The 21,104-nt window shown below is 36.7% G+C and overlaps 2 protein-coding genes across 2 annotated transcripts; one reads left to right on the top strand and one right to left on the bottom strand.

Moving 5' to 3' along the window:
• Positions 1-1,021: 1,021 nt before the first annotated feature.
• Positions 1,022-4,668, bottom strand: ptgs2b (prostaglandin-endoperoxide synthase 2b). Its single transcript, XM_084432479.1, has 10 exons — positions 4,519-4,668; positions 4,296-4,412; positions 4,056-4,199; positions 3,730-3,873; positions 3,344-3,525; positions 3,152-3,235; positions 2,741-2,987; positions 2,313-2,599; positions 2,068-2,215; positions 1,022-1,838 (listed from the first exon to the last, which is right to left on the bottom strand). Exons 1-10 carry the CDS (start codon positions 4,574-4,576, stop codon positions 1,429-1,431), a joined length of 1,821 nt encoding a protein of 606 aa, XP_084288605.1. The 5' UTR covers positions 4,577-4,668; the 3' UTR covers positions 1,022-1,428.
• Positions 4,669-5,363: 695 nt separating this feature from the next.
• Positions 5,364-19,449, top strand: pla2g4ab (phospholipase A2, group IVAb (cytosolic, calcium-dependent)). The gene is made up of 18 exons (XM_084432796.1): positions 5,364-5,683; positions 7,597-7,733; positions 8,259-8,340; positions 8,495-8,643; positions 9,059-9,172; positions 9,798-9,835; positions 9,935-10,079; positions 11,995-12,131; positions 12,213-12,435; positions 12,547-12,661; positions 13,814-13,951; positions 15,239-15,328; positions 15,816-15,881; positions 16,288-16,485; positions 17,253-17,437; positions 17,623-17,812; positions 18,206-18,363; positions 18,508-19,449. The coding sequence occupies exons 2-18, from the start codon at positions 7,707-7,709 to the stop codon at positions 18,643-18,645; spliced, it is 2,193 nt and encodes a 730-aa protein (XP_084288922.1). The 5' UTR covers positions 5,364-5,683; positions 7,597-7,706; the 3' UTR covers positions 18,646-19,449.
• Positions 19,450-21,104: the final 1,655 nt, after the last annotated feature.

The raw sequence follows: 21,104 nt of genomic DNA, 5'->3' as shown, positions 1-21,104 counted from the left end.
AAACCCTTATCGGTGTTCACTATACAATTTAGTATGTTGATTATGTATTGCTAAATATGTTTTACATGTTAAAAAGAAAAAGAATAGCACCTCCAGTTCATAGTGAAGTCAGAGCTCCTCAACTTCGTTTTCCAAAAGTTCAGTTGAATTGTGTTGGTAATGACGGAACTTGCGAACATAGTTGGCTTCGGGAAATGGACCCCAGCTCAGCAATTTATGACTACATCTCCCTCAACGAGGCTCGTCACCAATAATACAATCAATGTCTTTTGAACGATCATTTTTATTGACCACATCACACAGAACGTTCATGCAGATTTGTGTTCTAACATCATGAAAGTCAGACCCTTCCTATCTGAGCATGCTGAACAACTCTTGGACTTATTACTGTGATGTATTTAAACCAGCCTTCCTCCATTCATTCCCAAACATCTGCAAATTATCCTGAATGCAGTGGTGCTTTGCAATTCTGACAATGTCATAGATGTTCTTTATCAAAGTTCTGAATTGCTCTGCCTGAGTGAGATGCAATTTATGATACTGACTTGCAAATAATTTCAAATCACTTTGAATTTTAACTATAGATATTTGCATTTTTCAATATTGGTTCAGACAAATTTGTGTGTGCAAGTCATAAAGCATTTTCTGTAGACTAACAAGAATAACATCTGTCATCATAAAGACTAAATTTATTACCTTGGAATTTGCTTTTACATATTTTCACACTACCACTCAGGGTTGTTGGAATTGCAAGTTACGTCTATTTTATTTGTGGAAATTGCTCAGATCGCTAATAAACCTTCGTCTAATAATTTACACTAAATAAAATTATTATCTTGTTGCAAAACGTTAATACAAATCTTTTGAAAGAAATTCATTTTTAAGAATTCACAGAACACAAGGTAAAAATATTAATTTATTGTGATTTATTAATTCATAGTCAAATTTCAAGTATAAAACAAGAAAATATCAATACTTTTTTAGATTAAACAAGTGTTTAAAAAGTAAAAAACCCAAACAGTGTGAGACATTTTGTTAGAAAGAAAGTTTTTTGTTTAGTTAGTATTCTAAGATCTTGAGATGAAACAAAGGAAGAAAAAGGCCAGACAGTAAACAAACAACACAAGTTAAACCATTTAAACATTGTAAACAACTAGAAATGGGATTCAAGTAAAATCAAGACACAATATAAGCTGATCAGCATTATAGCGGTGCTGAAATCTGAGGTCTAATGTAAACATTTTTTACAATACATAAAATGTACATAATATTTAATAAATAGATACAAATATAACATCAGACAAAACTATTCATCAAAAATACAAAAAATAGGAATTAAAAGATATTGTTCTCCGTACAATAAATACAATAAATATCCTATAAATAAATAAATAAATAATGAATCAATTTTCTTACAGAACACATCTATCAGAGCTCAGACGTCCGTTCTTTTAGTAAAACTGTTGGGTTGACGTTTTGATCTGAGTGGGAAGTACTTGCATTAATAGTGGTTGGTACGGAATCTTTTACATTAGGCACATTGAAGGACGCCATAGGGCAGGGCCCTTTGACATTATTGCAAACCAAATTCTGCAGAGAGGCAGTGTTGATAATCTCAAAGCCCACTTTGCCACCAAATGTGCTTGGTTTCCAGTACTCAGGGGAACAAATGGGATTTCCCAGAAGTCCTTTGAGGGAGTAGGGGGCACCCATCTCCACCATGGTCTCCCCAAAAATGGCATTGAGCCTGGGTTTCTCAACCAGCAGACCAGTATAAAGCTCCACAGCGTCTACGTCTCCGTACATCTCTTCAAGTTCAGCAGCCATTTCCTTTTCTCCTAAAACATAAAACAAGTTCAGTCAACTCAAATTGTCGACTGAAATACCACTGATTTTACAATATCTGCAGGGTATGTTTCTAAAATGCAGCTGGGAATTTGTGTGTGTGTGCGCACTAAATAGCCTACTGTAATAAATATTGTATTTATCATTATGTTGTAAAGACTTAACACAGGTGCCTATTATTAAATAACAGCTATATTATTTATAATATATATGAACTCTTACCTGTCATTTCTTCAAAGGATTTGAATGGCTTCATGTTGAAACGTTTCCTGTAGGCGTTGATAGATTGGTAGCGCATTTGCCTGCTGTCTTCAATTGACTTCATGGCCACCTTTAATACAGCCGCTGGAACGTTACGCCCTCCAGCCACCTGGAGTAACAGAGAAGATTTAAGACTCACCAAATCCTCACCACCAGCGGTAGACACTCCAAAATATGGTAAACTAAACGTATTTTTCTTGTCTTACCCTTCCAGCTATCTGATTGGTGAAGGACTCAACCAAGCTGTTGACGCCATGGTCTGTCAGTATAGATGTGTTAAAGAGAAACTGCTTGTAATTGTAGACTTCGTCCTGGATGTGAAATTCATCAGGCATAAGGGGGTGCCAGTGGTAAAGGGTGTTGAACTCAGAGGAGATCCTGTTCTGGTACTGGAAACGGTCGTTGAAGAGAAGTTCAGGGTCAAACTTGAGCTTAAAATTGTATCCACTAAGGTGCTGGACATAATCTTCAATCACAATTTTGATCGTCTCACCTGTAAAGTCAGAATACAGAACAAACGTTAAACCATCTTGTAAATGTATTTTGAGGTACATCCATTAACACATCCTGCAAAATTGTCCACATTAAATATTGACCTGAATCTAAATGTCCTTCTCTACTACAGGACACTTACCAATAAGGATGAGCCGTGCGGTCTGAAACAGCCTCTCGTCATCCCAGTCAGGATGCTCCTGCTTTAGTATATCACACACTCGGTTGTGTTCACGCAGCCAGATGGTGGCATACATCATGAGTCCAGGAACCAGTCCAAAGGCCTCGTGACCCACGGCAAAACGTCGGGACTCAGGTATATGAGGAGGGTAGTGCATGTCTACTTGAACCTCACTGACTGTCGGAGGATAAACCTCACCATCCAGAATCTGGTTAAAGCAATGAACACGAATATAGTCACATTTTCAGACGACCAGGCTTGCGATATGAAAGAGGTGAGTAACAAGACAGGAGAAATGTCAAAATTGAGTTCAGAGTTCAGTGAACCGGAGGAGGTTATTTTAGTTAATTCTAGGGTGGAAACATTCCTTACCTTATATCTCAGTTTTCCGTCCTTGAAGAGTCTCAGCTTGTGTTGGCGTTCAAGCTCCTGTCCATATATGTGACCCAAGTCAACCTAAAGACACAAAGCAAAGTCAGTCGGATACCAAAGTGAATGTGAGAAGAGTCGGACCATTAATAAGTGCCACTTGAAAAGGTTATACAGTATGTATAAGATACACACCCCATGATTCAGGGCTCTTGTGAAAGCTGGACCTTTCTTCATGTCAGTTTTGAAGAACTGGTGCGTAAAATGTTGGGCAAAGAAAGCGAACATAAGACTGGTGCGTTGAGGGTCTGGGATGAACTTCCTCCTGAGAAGCAGTTTCTCAGCCAGCAGCTTCACATCTGGCAGCTCTTTCTTGCCTGCAAAAGACAGAACAACATATGAGTAAAAGACCTCCACTGTATATTTACATCTTCATTTTTGAGTGTTATACACCAGTCTAAAAGTGACTTTAATTGATGGACAGAAATATCTATATGCGCTTTTCTCGTCCACACACCCAAGACATGCAGGCGGACAGGTTGGAAATGTGAGAAAACAGGTCTGAGGAGAAAGAGACTCACCTGCGACTCCCATTGGTGTTGGGCAATCATTCGAGACAGGAGGCAGCGTACGAGTGTAGTAGGAGAGATTGGAATAGGCTTCCCAGCTTTTGTAACCATAGTCAGCATTGAATGTAGGGGGGCTGTCAATCAAATGGGCACGTGCTGGACAAGGAGGAAATAAACTATATTAATTATAAATTAAAACATTATAAATATAAATCATTATAATTCAAAAATAATGTATACAAATATATACATTATAATTTAAAGTATTTCAATTATATCAAAGATTAAAGTCCGTTTTATTAAAAAGATTATTTCAGGCATGAAAAGTGTTAACTTACATGTTAGCACGTATCGCATAATGCCATTTCTCAAAAACGACACTTTGTTGACAATATTCCACAAGCTTTTGAAGTGTGTGAGAATGTAATGCACCGTGTTGGGAGAAGGCTTCAGAGAAACTTTAACCCATGTGAGAAACTCGGCTGTAAAAAAGAAACCAAAGTAAAAAAAGTTAGTCGGGTATTGACAGAGAACAGGAAGCTTATTCGTTTACAGAAGTCTATGCAGTTTTCACTTACGTGTTGAGCAGTTTTGACCGTAAAATCCAGTGCGTGTACAGTCACATTCATACGAGTCTGAGCTCATTTCAGTACAGACACCGCGATTCTGGCATGGCTGAGAGCAACAGGGGTTGGCTGCATCACCAAAAAAGTATTATTTTAGACGGCTTCACTTTTATAGCACATCAAAAAAAATCATAATTGATAAATAGGAATAGAAATGAATGAAGAAATGGCTTACCTCCTTGGCAAACCATGAACCCCAGGTGCAAAAGAATAAATAATATCAAACTATTCATTCCAGTGGCGTGTATTGGTATGTCTTGGTTCTTTCCTCGCCAGTTCAGATCAGAGAATGAATTATCTTTCGAGTGAGAGAGGTGTAGTTATATGCGGAGTGAAATGTGACGCAACGAGCTTGACTCATCGTACCTTCAATACTGAGAATGACATCATGTTGGTAGCCAACCTTCGTATTATCGTATTATTGGATGTCATTGAAACTAATATCCCGAAGGCTCTCGGAGATACGATAATAACCGTTTATTTATGATCGTTTTCCTAATTTATAATTTGTGTCACTTAGCCTACCAATAAAGCAAAACAAAACTGTTTTAATAGATTGTAGCCTGCCTAATAATAATAGGCAACTCATATATTTCAAGTTGTTGAAAACTTCATTAAAAAAATAATAAATACATTTCCTTTCAATCAATTTTTGTGGGGCGATGACCTCCGGACATTAAAAAAAGCCTTGCTTTTATTATTAATTATTGAAAACATTCTACTATTAAATTAGTATAAAATAATAATCGTTAATGCATTAACTGTATTTGTAGAAAATGTTTAATAAACATTTCTCAAAAATGTATGAAACATGAATACAAATAAGTGCCATCTTGTGGAAGAAATGAAACATGACTCAACCGCTCAGCAGGTCCGCTCATACTACTCGGTCCGCTAGCAAGAGAAACCTGTTTTCTTCATCATCTTTATACTTCCTCGGGATAGATCACTCTTTCTTACTCATTGTTTTGCACGGAATGTGTACTGGTTTTTTTTTTTTTTTTTTTTTTTTTACTTTTTCAGTCTTTAAAACGATGTTCGGACAATGTTTTTTTTTTATAGCCTATATAATTTTTTTTGTACTGTAGCGAGTGTAGCCTATACTATATTATCAAGTAACGGGTATTTTGACTGCAGAATGAAAAGCAATGCGCACAGAGCGGGACAAGAGAAGAGACTGACGAAGATGAGATTTTATCATCATAGGAAGCTGTAGTTCCTCCTCCTCTCCTCTTTAAAATGATAGTCTGACTCAAGCGCACTCTGCATAGAAGGAAAACAACGACTGATTTTTATTTCTTTTTTCTGGATTTCTGGCTTGGCGTGCACTCTAGCCCAGGGTAAGATGAAATGTTGATTACTCAGTCAGTACTTTACTGCAGGTAAGCTGTGTTGTTCATATAACATCATGCCACTTGAAAATAGCGGTGCGTAGTTCGAGGGAAACGTCAGCTCTTATCTGCGGAAAGTTTTAAGTACGACTGCATGTTTAAGAAGTTGCCATTCGGTTTGGCGATAGATAGGCCAATGGCACTGTTGACAGATAACCAATACGGAAAATAACACCGTAGAAAATACGGTGCAGTCAAATTAACTAACAAAGTTACTTAGCGATATTAAAATGCAGCTCACAATGTACACGGTCTGAGTGTAGCGTGTTTTAGGGAATAAAAGTAACGGATTTAGAAGCAGCATCACTTCATAAACCTTTTGTTATTTGTAGCCAACATGGTTAATCGATCACAGTGCAATAATATAATGTTTGTTAATGTTAATGAGAGTTTTGAGGCACTGTTATTGATTTGATTTGCCTTCATGTCTACGTGACCATGTCCATTCAGCAGTGATGTGAACGACGTGCTCTGCCCTGCGTGATAATGACACGCGCTGATGAGCATTAAGCGTTCTGTGGAACTCAAGGTCCCAAGGGCCAGTTTGGGTAACAACTAATTTGTATTTGCCTTTCTTCTTTTTTTTTTTTGCGCCATTGTTTTTATGGATGGGCTAGTTTAGCTGATCAGAGAACCCGACATTCTCCGTTATGCAATTTTAGCTTATGTTGGATTGTGCAATAATATTCACTCCATCATACAAACAAATATAATGCTGAACTTAAATCACATATGCTGATGATGTTTTTGCTGTATTTAATGTCGAAGTCATTGCAACTTACTGTGTGCTCAGTCAGTATAAAGCAGTTCAGACTATGAAAGCTGTACTTGCACAATTTTACCCTCACCACAGACACTATCTCGGTTGACTGGTTGCACACTTCCCGTTTCTAGTGTGATGATTTCCACGTCTTTTCATTCTGTCTGTAAAACCTGCCTATATTCCTTCCTTTTTCTTTCATACATACACAACATGCGCACACACACACACACACACACACACACACACACACACACACACACACATGAATGCACCAAATGCCCTGCTACACCGGAAGTGATGTAAGGAATGTTATAAGACAGACATAACTCAAAAGAAACCCTCATATATTACCTTTTGTAATACTGATCTCACAATTGAAACTCTTTCAAACATGAGATCACAAAACAAAAAGCTTCTAAAAACAACACAAATTTTAAAGCTTTTCAAATTTATGTAACTGCCCTAGTATTATATAGCTCTTTTTCTCCCAGTATTTTATTATTTTATATGTTCATTTTATATTTTAGTTGTTGTTATTCTTTTTACATACTTTAAACTGTACCACAATGCCTTGTATTTGCCTTGTACTTTTTTGCATTTTACTTGTCTGTAATTGATTTATTTTTTTATTTTTTTAAAGTAAGGAAGGTTACATTTTAATGCATTTTTGTTAACTTATTTAGAACTTGTAAAATCATCTACCATCCAAACCATGTGTCTAGTCAGGATAGTGTTAAGTTATATTATGATAATGTATGTGATGTTCTATGCATGTTATTAGACAGTGAGTATAACCTTAACATTCTCTTTCCATCATATGTAATCTCTTCGTACATTTGAGTTTAGTACCCATTCAGATCATGAGGAATCAATTTTATATTATTTTTTGATGTAAAATCATTTTCTCTCATCCAAAAAAGGAAACGTATAGCGAAACTGTAAAAAACATCCAGAACTCAAGGTAAAACAATACAATTATAAAAAAATAAAAAAAACAAGATTAGAGTGTCAGTAATTTCACTATAAAGTATACCCTGTCATTGAAGAATTGATTTTTGATTTTATTTTTATTTATAGATATTACTTCTTATTTTTTCAGTGCATTAGATGTCCTGGAGCATTGCTAGAAGATTTCCTCTGGGAGCAAAGTTCTTTGAAGAGGTCTTAGGATAACCAGCCTGTTTTGTCTAATTTGGCCATAAAGCCACCATGTCACTCACAGATCATCACATCTTTGTAAGTAGAACAAAAATCTTAGATTTATGCCTGAGAATAGCAGTAAAAGCCTAAATCAGTGGAGTCTGGCTTTCTAAGTGGTGAGCTAAACCATAAGGCAGTTTGTCAGCACAGATGTTTCTGGGAATGCACTATTTTGGTTTCCAAGAACTTCTTGTATTTCTGTTAAGTTTACACCAGGGATGCTGATGTCATGAAACGTCTCTGGTTGTCTAATGATCATACATAGGATTTTTGGACAGGCTCTTTGTGCATATATAGATTGTTTCATGAGTAATGAGCAAAATTGGACGTATTCTGTGGCATTAAATGAATAGAAACAGAGAAATCAAATGCTATCAGCCATACATGTACATCAGCCTCCACATAAAAAAAGACATGTTAATCACACCAACCTCACACAGTGCTCGGATTAATCAGCACTTCCCTTTTTTCCTGTATTAAGACTACATTTCTTAGTCAGTGAAATTTTTTACGCATAATGATGATTATACTGATTGTAAAGATTAAGTGTTTATTTCTTAGGTTGAACAGCAAATGTCACACAAATTCCAAGTGAAGGTGTTGCGGGCTGAAAATGTCACCAAAGGAGCTCTCGGAGACCTGTGTGAGGATACTTTATATTTCATACTTTTAAAATGAAAAGTTTAGGTACTTACAGAACAGTGATTGTACATTACACAGCATCATGCATTGCTTTCTTCAGTTACTAAACTTAAAGGAATGAGAGAGAATGCTCCTAACACTGAACATGCTTGTAGTGGATACCCCTGACCCATATGTGGAGCTGTTCATCCCCAACGCCCCTGAGAGCAGGAAGAAAACACGACATATAGATAACGACATCAATCCAGAGTGGAATGAGACCTTTGAATTCATCCTCGACCCCAACCAAGACAACGTGCTAAAGGTAAGTAAAGACAAACTGAAAATGAATTTCCGCTTCTAATCTAAATTTAGTCAGCTCTTCTTGAGCACCTCAGTCACCTCACCTGTTGATCGAGAGATGGCATGTTGGGCTGCCCTAAAAAAACCCAGACCAACCAGAGTCAGAGGACATCAACCTCAAAATGTCTCTGCATATTAAACTGGGATAGGAGAAGTGGTTTTTTTTTTAACACTGAATAAATTACACACTTCCTGATTGCAGTGCACTCACAATTCAGGTTACTTTAGTAAGGTCTTGCCTTAGTTTGGTCCAACTACATGTAGTATTTTGAACCTTCCTTCGAATGTTTTATGCTGATCAGGCTTTTGGAAGTCGTTGTTCTTACTTAGTAGTGTATGTACAGTCAATGATATGGTTTCTGTCTCTTTGTTTCCAGCTGACATTAATGGATGCTAACTATGTTGTTGATGAAAAGTTGGGTACGGCCTCATATGACATCTCTAAACTCAAAGTTGGACAAACAGTGCTGGAGTCATTTCTTATAGGAAAAGTAAGTTATATCTATTTGAGGAGCACTTTCCCTTTAAGAGCACATGACACATGAGTTGCTTATATTTTCAAAGATTTCAAAAGGAAAACTGATCGAATGTACTTTTATATTGTACATTTTAATGCTGCGATGCCTGAATTCACTTGTTGCATACAATCATACTATTCATTTCTATACATTTATTTTTTAATGTTTACATTTTTTATTATTTCCTTTTTTAATTATATATTTATTTTTCCTTTTGATAATGTCAACCATATTTCAGTTATTAACCAGTTATTTCAGTTATTAGTGCATGAAACTAATAATTAGCTTATTATATCGGCAAGGATTTCGAAATCAGTGCATCCACTTTCTTTCTTTCTTTCTTTCTTTCTTTTCTTTTACTTGCGCCTAACTAGAAATTCAAGATTAAAATCGAAAGTTTGTAAACAATTCAATGGTGCATGTTACTCCAAAGAAAAAAAACGTTTATCTTCGTAATCTTAAAATCTTAAAACAAAATTTACTTCCTCTAAAACGACTATCCGTTTCTGCTGATGTCACATTTCTTTTTCTTTCTTTCTTTCCTCCTTGCCTTCTTCCTCCCTTGATCTGACCTGTGGTATTAATGTTTTTTCCACAGATGACCAATGTGTACTTAGAGCTTTCCTTGGAGGAGTGGTACGTATCACAATGAACAAAACTGGCTTCTGTTGTGTATAGTAAGAACTTTTATAGTTGAAGCGCCATAAATATGACTTTCTTTTTAACTGTTCTCAGCTACACGATGGACCTGCGATTCAATCTGGATCTGTGTCCTAAAGAAAAGCTCTACAGACAACACCGGCGTGATAGAGTCATGCTGGGCATCAAGAAATTGCTGCACATGGAGAAACCTTCCTCCCTCCCTTCCTCTCCTCATGAGGTACCACCTATTAATCAACTGCTTTGATAACCCCTCCGGTCCTACTCGCCCCGCTCCGACCGGGATTCAAACCGGCGTTTCCGCACTAACAAGGACATTCTTGTGTCTATCGCTAGTGTGCCTCTTGAGGCCAGGGAAGTGAGGTTTACTAGCACAGCTGGCCTCGGTTACACTTTCTCCACTGGTCGTGCAGTTGCAGAAATAGTTCAGTAGCCTACGTGTTTGATGCAGATGTTACTGTCATGCAGATGGAGACACCTAATGAAGTACAGAAAGCCAAGACATACATGACATAGTAAGGAAAGAAAATAGACTGAGTAGAGCTGCTGACGCAGAACTCTCTCAGACAGCTCAGATTTCCACATACATTTAGCAAAGTCATTATCTACCAGATAAGATATTTGGCCACATTAAGCGGACGTGACAAAATGTTTAAATATTTGACCATTACAACTCTTAATAAAAATGAGCACTTTGAAGACTGACAGTGTTTTTGTGTTTCATTCTCTGTATGTCATAGGCCCCTTCATTATCAAGTTTTTATTTTCTTTGGCGTATTTTTCTGACTTTGCGAGTTCAAGTTCAGTCTTGGCTCAGCATGTGAAAATGGACATAGTCCAAATATTAAGAGGAAGTGTTAGCTAATACTTGTGAGAACTCACAGGAATGGTTTATTACTTGGTGGATTTCATAAGCCCCCCCAAAAAAAGAAAAAAAAAGGAAATTACAAAAGTTGAACTGCTTTTCTGCACATAAATCGATCTGGTTACAATACAGTTACAATGCTGTAAGAAATGCTAGCCTTATGGCTAAGGATCTGCAGCGCAAACTCAAAGATGCTGCGTTCACATCTTGGTAGCACAATTAGGATTTTCTTCAACTTCTCTCACTTGACTTTAATCCAGGCAAAAACAATCAAAAAATTTCTTTGGTGTCAACCTGTAAACGTTTCGGTTTGGTGTCATTCATCAAAGCCAGTGTTACCTGGTGCGCTTTCCTTGTTTTGAAAAAGTTGCGATGTAACAAAAGTAGCAACAGATCTTCTCTTCTGTATCATCATGTACATCTGAGTGAAAGTGAAATTTAACAAAAAGAAAAATGTAGGGTGGGTATTAATTATGTCCATCAGTTGTTCATTGGATGGAAGCAGATCTGAATGCGAATTTGCAATTGATTGTAAGAAAGGGAAGAGGTTTAAAGGGTTAGTTGACCCAAATTTTTTTTATTTCTGTCATTAATTACTCACCCTCTTGTCGATCCAAACCTGTGAGACCTTTGTTCATCTTTGGAACACAAACTAAGATATTTTTGATTACATCCGAGAAAGGTAGTTAAGACGATGTTAAAAACAGTCCATGTGACTACAGTGGTTCAATCTTTTTGTGTGCAAAAAACGCTCTCGGATTTCATAAAAAATTCTTAATTTGTGTTCCGAAGATGAACGAAAGTCTTGCGGGTTTGTAACGACATGAGGGTGAGTAATTAATGACAGAAATGCAATTTTAAGCTGACAAAATGATTGGAAAAGTCCGGCGTTCATCACCAGAGAGAAGTCTGGTCACTTTCACCGACATGGATGAATCGTTCACAATCGGATTAATAGCATGTATTTAGAAAATATTCAGTTTCAATTTGATGTTAAATGTTTTGCAAGAGCATGCAGAAGTGAATTAAACTTCAAACTTTTAACTAGTTCTCATCTTGCACTTTCAATAACTCCACAATGACATAAACGCTGCATAAATGACTTGAAATCCAAATTCGAGACAATCCCATTATTCTTTACACTCTTTGCAGTAAATTGTACAGTAAATCTTTTTGGCTGAAAAAACTATGAAAAGGTAAATTGCTAGCCTATTGCTAGTATTTCACTAGCATACTGCTGTGCTGCTAATATTTGTTTTCTTGCATGCAGGTTCCAGTGATTGCTGTGCTGGGCTCAGGGGGAGGTTTCAGGGCAATGGTCGGGTTCTCTGGGGTTATGAAGGCTTTGTATGAGTCTGGAGTTCTGGACTGCGTCACATATGTTGCTGGACTCTCCGGATCCACCTGGTATGAGGACATGTCCATCTTTTAATTCCTTCTCAAATAAATCCCAGTGCAAACCAACATTTGCTTTTCTGTCTCTCACAGGTACATGTCCACTTTGTACTCCCACCCAGAGTTCCCCACTAAGGGCCCAGAGCAGATCAACCAGGAGCTGATGAACCGTGTGAACAGTAACCCTCTCCGACTACTCCTTCCCAAACACATCACTAAATACGTACATGCCTTGTGGAGCAAGAAGGCCTCTGGGCAGCCTGTTACCTTCACAGATATCTTCGGGATGTTGATAGGCGAGACGCTCATTCCCGCTGTGAGTATCTGATCTTTTGGAGAGTTTCTTTTGCTTTTGCCTTTACTTTACTCAGAAATATACAATGCACAACGGGCAATACAAAGGCTTCTCTATCTGCTCTCTCAACAGAGGATGGACACCAAGTTGAGTGAATTGCAGGAAAAGATAAATGAAGCTCAGGCACCTATGCCCTTGTTCACCTGCCTGCATGTAAAACCAGATGTCTCTGAGCTCAAGTTTGCAGGTAAAAGGGCAATTCATTTCTTAATGCGAGTCTTTCTTAATGCAAAATGTTTCATTATAAACCATATTATCATTATAACAAATTTCTACAGTTTCTATGATTACAATGTCAAGGATAAGTGTTTTTTTTCTTCTGAAATTCATTTCCATTGTGCCAACTAATTGCGTAAGGTAATACTATGCCTTGGAAATACATAAAAGAATATTATCAGCTACATTGTAGTCAGTGTATTCACTGAATGAATGAAGGGGGATCCCATTTATAGTAGTCTGACCTTTTGAATTGCCTGAGGAGAACCAGATTACGTCAGAAGATTAGTTCAAGAATGTGAATAACTATGCAGAATATCTTTTTTTAGTATACTTGTATTGTTTTTCTAAAGCCCTGAAGTGTCTCACGTTTTAGTTGTTTAAAGATCTGTCTGTAATCGAATATAGGCCACTCTTAATTCTGTTCACTCACCAACATGACTGAGCAGGTCATTCCTCGTGAGCTGGTGGCTGCTCTTTCTGGTTTGAGACTGAAAAAATGTACTATAACTATAACTATCTTACGTAAGAAAAGATTTACATCACAGTTTTTTGTGCATATTTTAAGAGTATAATAGCTTTTAATAGTTTTTAAATAAAGTCTTCTAAATTCCACCCTCACGTCACGTGGCATCGAGTTTCCAAAATAGTCCTATGCAACAGAAAGACATCCGAACCACTCCTACCTCTACAATAGACTAAAACTGTGGTGACTGTCAATACCTCAGACTTTGATTAATCCTTTTTTGTCTAAAAAAGCGTCAGTCGATTTTCTGCAGTCCTTGTCACACAAAATAGCTTTTGTGTTGTGAGCATTTTGTTTAGTTGATTCATGCATCTGCCTTCATTAAGTGACACGTTATCAGCACTGCCTGGGAACTGAAATCTGAAACTTTGCTTTCGCGCATTCCCAGAAACTATTTGAAATATGCTCTTTGTCATTGTGTTTATTTTGAAACTAGTTTTGATCTGTTGTCCAAAATTATAATTCGTAATCCTATTCTTACTGTACTTGTTACTGTTAATTTGTTGTCATGGGCATGTTTCGCAGACTTCTGTTGATTGTGAATACATTTCTATTGAGGTTATGGTTGTGTTTTGATTGGCGTGTTTTAATTGACAGACTGGGTGGAGTTCAGTCCGTATGAGATCGGAATGGCTAAATATGGAACCTTCATGACCCCTGACCTTTTTGGAAGCAAGTTCTTCAGAGGAAATGTGGTTAAGAAGCACAAAGAGAACCCTCTTCACTTCCTTATGGGTATGGGCTCTTTTTCTGAATTTCTCTAGTAAGCAGAGAACCATGATAAGAAAGAGATAATATCTGTGTATTTATGGAAATAGTGACGCCACGTAGTTGGAATCTTTACTGTCAGAGTCAAATGTCACCTGATTTAAGGGTGTTGGTTCAGTCATTTGCAATAATCCCATCCTTACTGTACTGTAATGCGAGACGAGTTAGTGTTGTAATTCAGTGGCGCAAACTCAAAATTCACAATAGTCGCTGAGACCGTAAAGAAACATTCTTCGAAGGGTGTATCACAAGAGTTTCACTGCAGATTTACTCTTTATTTTTAAAACAGTGACGTGAAGATCAGCAAAAGTATTTGTAATCTACTGTTTCAGGCTTCACATCGTCTAATCAACGGTATTTTCTCGATTTCTCACATTTTACAATTTTGCATCCTTGCATAATTAAGACAAAGATTAAACAAATTAATACATGTCTCGATTATATTTCATCCTAATATTAATAAGAAATTATGATAAGAAGAATATTGAAGCCTCTTTTTAGGACCATTAGGATTTTTATTTAAAAAAAAAATGTAATCATTGGTTGTACTGAATTTATAAATTATTTTTCACTTTTGATTTTGAGGTAAAACATGATCAAACATACAGCATTAAAGCCCTGTTTACACCTGGTTTTAAGATGCGCTTTGGTCGATCGGATCACAAGTAGATGAGGGAGACACATTCCCGTTTACACCTGGTGTTTTAATCTGTCTCTTTTGTCCACTTTCAACCACTTCTGTACTGATTTCTTCGATGGGAGGGTCTATGGGCGGGTAAATGTATGGTTTTTTTTAAAGATATTTCAATCTAATGGACAAAATAAGCTCGCGCAATTTACATATGAATGAGGCGAAAAAACATACGGTGAGGAGCAGCTTTCGTTTTTGCTCTGACAGCCGCAAGACCACACCGAACGCTGTGAGTTTGTGTTAGAAATCAGGAATGGTGCTTGGTACGTTTTTCGTCTTCAAACCAAATTTGGGTCTTCAGCCAACAAAGTTTAAATCCCATCTGGCTACTGCATTTCCCATTATGTTTACGCATTAGGTCATTAGGCAGAGATTAGCCGGTCTTTTGTGGCTGTTTGAACGCATTCGACCACATGAGCGTTTACACCATGAAAGCAATTTTTGACTGCCTCTGGAAGTGGTCAAAAGTGGACAAGCTAAAAACATTTTAGACCCCGTTTACACCGGTATTTAGCATCATCCACTTGTAGATGGGATACAGTGTGTTTGTATATGTTGCACAGGTGTGTGGGGCAGTGCCTTCTCCATCCTGTTCAACAGAATTCTGGGATTGAATGATGCGACGAAAGGCAGCACCATGGAGGAAGAACTAGGTACGATCACCAGCTGTATTAAAGATCCAAGACCAGTTTCACATTGCTCTTCTACTCTTTTTAGCTACATGTGCATAATCATCTTTTTTTCATCTGCATTCCACAGAAATTTCCATAGATTTATGTAGAATTTGAATGTCTTTCACAAGTTTTACATATTCTTTGTCCCTTGTGTGTTATATGATATATCTATATGTATTACTAATATTCATGCTGTGTCAAAATAGTGACAGAGGAAGAAAATGTTGCAGAATGATGGTGCCTTTAGTGTTTGCATGTCTGATGGTAGGATGAGATTCATAAAACTGTGATGGTTATCAGGCAGCTACACCAAAGTATGATTACAGTTGTGCACATGCAAACATCCTGGCACACACACACTCTGTATTCTTAGATGAACTGAAAGATTGTGATGATCTCAGTCAGACATCAGTTGGAGATGGTTTGCACTGTGGCTTTGACGGTTGTTTTTACTTTTACTCTACAGAACAGATCAAACCGGAACACATTGTGGGAGAGGACAGTCTAGATAATGATGAAGACTCAAATAAAGGTGAGATTTTAGACCATGTACATTACACAGTAAGTATCTTAGTTAGAATAGGGGGTTTCAAACATTTTGATGCCACGGATTTCAAATATCCCTGCAGGGGACCTCCTTCTCAAAATATAAAGGCAGCTATGTATTTGCATGTATAAGGCCAAATTTGTACTGAGGAAAAATAAAAAATAAAATGATGTGCAAAATATTATCTGGAAAATATAATTAATGTGGCCTTATTTTATTTTTATTTTTTTTAGAGAAAACCCTGATTAAAACTGCAACCTTTTGTTTAACAGCAAAGGCATTTAGGTTTTAGAAAAAAACTTAATTTTTACTCAATTAGACAAATCCTTATTAGAATATCAATGCAAATCCCTACATATAATGGATTTTGTTTTTTGTCTTACACGTACAGAGGACGAGTATCAGGCCAGCTGGATGCAGCGCATGGTTAGCTCTCTCTTCAGTGACTCGGTTCTTTTTAATACACGAGAAGGCAGAGCAGGAAAAGTACACAACTTCATGCTGGGCTTAAACCTAAACAATGACGTGCCATTTTCGTCTTTCACTGAGGCCGTCAGTCCCACAGAGGATGAGACTGATGCGGTCACAGGTCAGAGTTCATATTTGTTATGGTCATTTAAGTTTACTGAATTAAAGGGTTAGTTCAACCAAAAAGGAAAACTCTGTCATTAATTACTCACCCTCATGCCGTTCCAAACACGTAAGACTTTTGTTCATCTTCGGAACACAAATGAAGATTTGAGAGCTTTCTGTTCCTCCATTGACAGCCTACGCAACTACCACTTTCAAGACCTAGAAAGGTAAGCAATACATGTGACTCCAGTGGTTTAACTTAAATTTCATAAAGCGATGCGAGTGCTTTGTTTGCACAAAAAACAACAACAACATAATCTACCACTTTATTTATAAAATGTAAATCTCCAACTTGCGCTCACGTAACAACGTCTGCTCTTGCGTCAACAGAACACGCATGCGTCATGGTGTTATCATGAACTGTAGCTGGAGATTAATGTTTTGTAAATAAAGTGGTAAATTGTTTTTTTTTGTGCAAACAAAGCACTTGTGTCGCTTCATAAAATTAAGGTTAAACCACTGGAGTCATATTATGGATTATTTTATGATGTCTTTACTACCTTTCTGGGCTTTGAAAGTGGTAGTTGCATAGACTGTCAATGGAGGGACAGAAAGCTCTCAGATTTCATCAAAAAGATCTTCATTTGTGTTCCGAAGATGAACAAAAGTTGTTTAGAACGACATGACGGTGAGTAAATGATGACAGAATTAAACATTTTGGGTGAACTAACCCTTTAACCTCAAGTGTTGCCTTATTGTTCTTTTGATTTTGGACACTTTCAGACCCATGTGAGTTTGACCGTATCTACGAGCCATTAGACGTAAAGAGCAAGAAGATCCACGTGGTGGACAGTGGCTTGACCTTTAACCTCCCTTATCCTCTGATTCTAAGGCCTCAGAGAGGTGTTGACCTCATCATCTCCTTTGACTTTTCTGCCCGACCGAGTGACTCAAGTCCTCCATTTAAGGTTAGTACTAGGGCTGTCAGTTTAACACTTTTATTTAGAGTGATAAATTATAAAAACAAAGCAGAAAAAAAAACGTCACAGTAAATATTATAAATGTGATTTATTTTATTGATTAATTAATCAGCATATCATGTAAAATCATCAACATGTATGACATGTTAGGTTTTGTGATTGGTCCTTTGTAGGAACTTCAGCTAGCTGAGAAATGGGCACGAATGAACAAACTTCCGTTTCCCAAGATCGACCCAAAGGTGTTTGACCGGGAGGGGCTGAAGGAGTGTTATGTGTTTAAGCCCAAAAAAGGAGAAAGGAACTGCCCAACTGTCATCCATTTCGTCCTGGTCAATATCGAATTCAGGACATTTAAAGCCCCAGGTGTGTGTTAATTTGTTTGTGCAAGCGTCTGTTTACAAAAAAAAAAAAAACTGGATCTTTCCAGTTGCGTCTTTATCTGTTTACACTGTCCTGTGATTCGCACATTTGTTTGTGTAGGAAGGTCTGTGTTCAACGCTTTTATGAGCGGGCTGATTTACATTCCATTTTATATAATGCATGAAGTGGGCGTGTTTCTATATTTATGTATTCAATCTGTTTATATGCTTTAGAAGACAAAGATTATGTTTTTTTTAACATTGAAAATCATGATGATCAACAGACTGGGGACTTGGTCATCGAAAGATCAGTCATTTCAGATCACTCAAACTAGTTAAAAAAAGAAAAAGAAAAAAGATCAAGATGTTTTAAACAAAAGTGTGGCTTATTTTGAAGGTGTTCCACGTGAAACAGACAAAGAGAGAGATTTTGCAGACTTTGACATCTTCGATGACCCAGAGACGCCCTACTCCACATTCAACTTCCAGTATTCCAATCAAGCTTTCACTCAGCTGCATGATCTTATGGAATTTAACACGCTTAACAACATAGAGGTCAGTCCAGCTCAGATTCATGCTTATTTATATTCTTGTGCAGGCTTGTTTGAATCAGGTTCTGAACTTCAATGTTTCTTTTGCTTCATGTTTAGGCTTATTTATGCAAGTCATGTTTTAAATAATCTTTCATACTTTATCTAGGTCATCAAAGAAGGCATAAAGGACAGTATCTTGTATAGGAAGGAGATTCCATCTCGCTGCTGTGTCTCTCTTTCTCTCAGTGAAATACAAAACAAAAAACTCCTGAAGAGGGAGTCAAAAGGACAAGCATGCCAATAAGGAGGCGGTGTATCATGGTATTCTCACCACAGGAAGTTTACAGATGTCACACATCTCATCATGGAAACTTTTTTTTTTTTTACTGAAAAGTAACTCAACAGACTGTGAAACTAGAAGGTCTGGTTTGGTCCCCAGAACATGTTTTCAAGTAGCCTTTTAAAGGAGGAGGGAGAACTTGTGACTGACACCATGAAAAAAAAGTAATTGTTGTCATTAAGTTGTGCGGATGTAGCACTTCCAGAAATCAACTATTTCTTTCATGATTCTTAGTTTGAGATTTAATTTTTGAAGATTTAAAAAGGTATTTCCCCCCAAAAGAAACTTCCATCATAATTTACTCACCCTCATGTCATGACGTTCTAAACCTGCATATTCATTATCTTCTGCAGAATTTAAAATACATTTTAAAGACAGTTGGGGTCCAAACAGCATTTAACTTTCATTGATAGACAAATAAGAAATTCATACATGTTTGGAAAGACATAAGTAAATGATGACAGATTTCTCATTTTTGGTTGAACTATCCCTTTATTCCAAAATTGTCTTCTGATTATAATAAGTAAATCAATCCCAAGAATGTGACTGAAAGCACCTTTGGGCATTTGGCGTGTTTGTGTATGGTTTAATGGCAACTGCTAAAACAACATATGAGTCCTGATTTATCTTTTATGACCTAAGGGAGTGCCTCAAAAAAAAGAAAGGAAGATCCTGAGGTACAAAACAAAACATGAAACCATGGAAATCCCACCATCCCACAATCTTGCTCGAGTCTGTTGAAGGTTTTTTTTTTTTTTTTTTTTTTTTTTTTAAATGCAGAGATAGTTTTTATTTCTAGCTGAGTCATTTCCTTTTACCCGTAACCACTATTGACTGTTAGTAAATGAATGAAAGGGAAAGGAGAGGAGCTGTTAGTTAATCCTCAAACCGACAAATCAATATCAGGAGGATGTTATAAATTATTTTTACACAGTAAAACCATGCAATCAATCCCAGTAGGTCATGCAGGTAGCACAAAAAACACTGACTTTATAATATTTGCTCCACTATACCTGCTACATCAGTGAATGAGGACTGGCTGTTTTAGATGACTGAATGTAAAGTGTTGCTCTGATGTCTTACAATAGAGCATGTTTTAACATTTGTTAACATTATACCCTAATGGATGCTCATGTGTATTAGCTTATTAGATTTATTGACCAGGTTATTGGTAGTTTGTACGTGTAGACTATTTATTCATATAACCATTGATACTTATGTTAAAAAAAGAGTTGAATGTTTTACTACAAAGAATTTGTATGCATTGTTTACACTTAATAAAACATTTGATGGTGAGTAAATAAAAAATCTGACTTTAAATGTGTGAACAATGAGTTATTGTCCTTATAATGCATTTCAATGCCATATCATATTAGTCGAAACTGATGTTTTGGGACCTTTGTAACAGCTAGGGGAATTCTGACCTTCATTATAAGAGGATCTGTTGTCTTTTACCCTCTTATATATCAGAAAAACTCACCGCTGATCTCATCTTTCGTGATCACATAAAAATCTTACTGATTGTTTCAAAACATGTACCATAATATGTAATGTTATGTACAAATACACAAAATATGTATCATAAATATAAATGCCTTTTTTAAGTAGGCCTACAACTAAAAATGTTACTTTAACTTTAAGTGGAATATAACAAGCAATGTTATTTTAACTGTAATCCAACTTTTATACCCTTTACAGACATAAACGTGTGGATAAAATGAAGGTTGTTTATTTGGATTCATAAGGAATGCCTTTATGTGACTGGAGGCGAACTGTAAAGCAATGTATGAACCTGTCATTTTAAACATCCGCTGCCTACGCGGTAATTAGCAGTATATTGAACTCATAATGTCTTTCAACTCGTTTTAAAGATAAAAAGTCATAGAATACGGATGAGTGAATCTTCAAAAGCTTCTTTTTTTTTTTTTTTTTTTACCAACTGAGGGCTGTCAAACAGTGTATCTGATAATGGCCAGGGTTAAGCATCGTTTCACACTTGTAGAAATGGGCGCGCACCTTTTTTTTTTTTTTTTTTACCTTGTGTTAAATACAGTAGGCTATCACTCTTATCAGAATGAATTGTGATGCCAGAATGTTACATAAACTGCCTCAATGCTTACCTCAATAAATATCCAAGCTCTGCCTATGGTTTCAGAAACTTTCGCTCTGTTTAGGTTATTCATCTGAGGGAAACAGTAAAACATTTTCAATGTTGAGTTAACGAGAGATGAAGAGAGAATTTTTTTTTTGTATTATTTATGCTTCATAAAACTTAATACAACCAACCAAAGTGAATTTAGCTACTTTGAACAATATTTTCACAAACGACCTGCAGTTATCAAAACAGGTCACTTAGGCCTACCATTCGAAAGCATATTCATTCAGTTAATATCATTGAGCTAACAGATATATGCAAATGAAGG

This window comes from Rutilus rutilus, assembly GCF_951802725.1.
Source record: "Rutilus rutilus genome assembly, chromosome: 15".
NCBI classification, from domain to species: domain Eukaryota; kingdom Metazoa; phylum Chordata; class Actinopteri; order Cypriniformes; family Leuciscidae; genus Rutilus; species Rutilus rutilus.
Note: the sequence above shows the minus strand (reverse complement) of the source record. Positions and strands in the feature narration are given on the sequence as shown.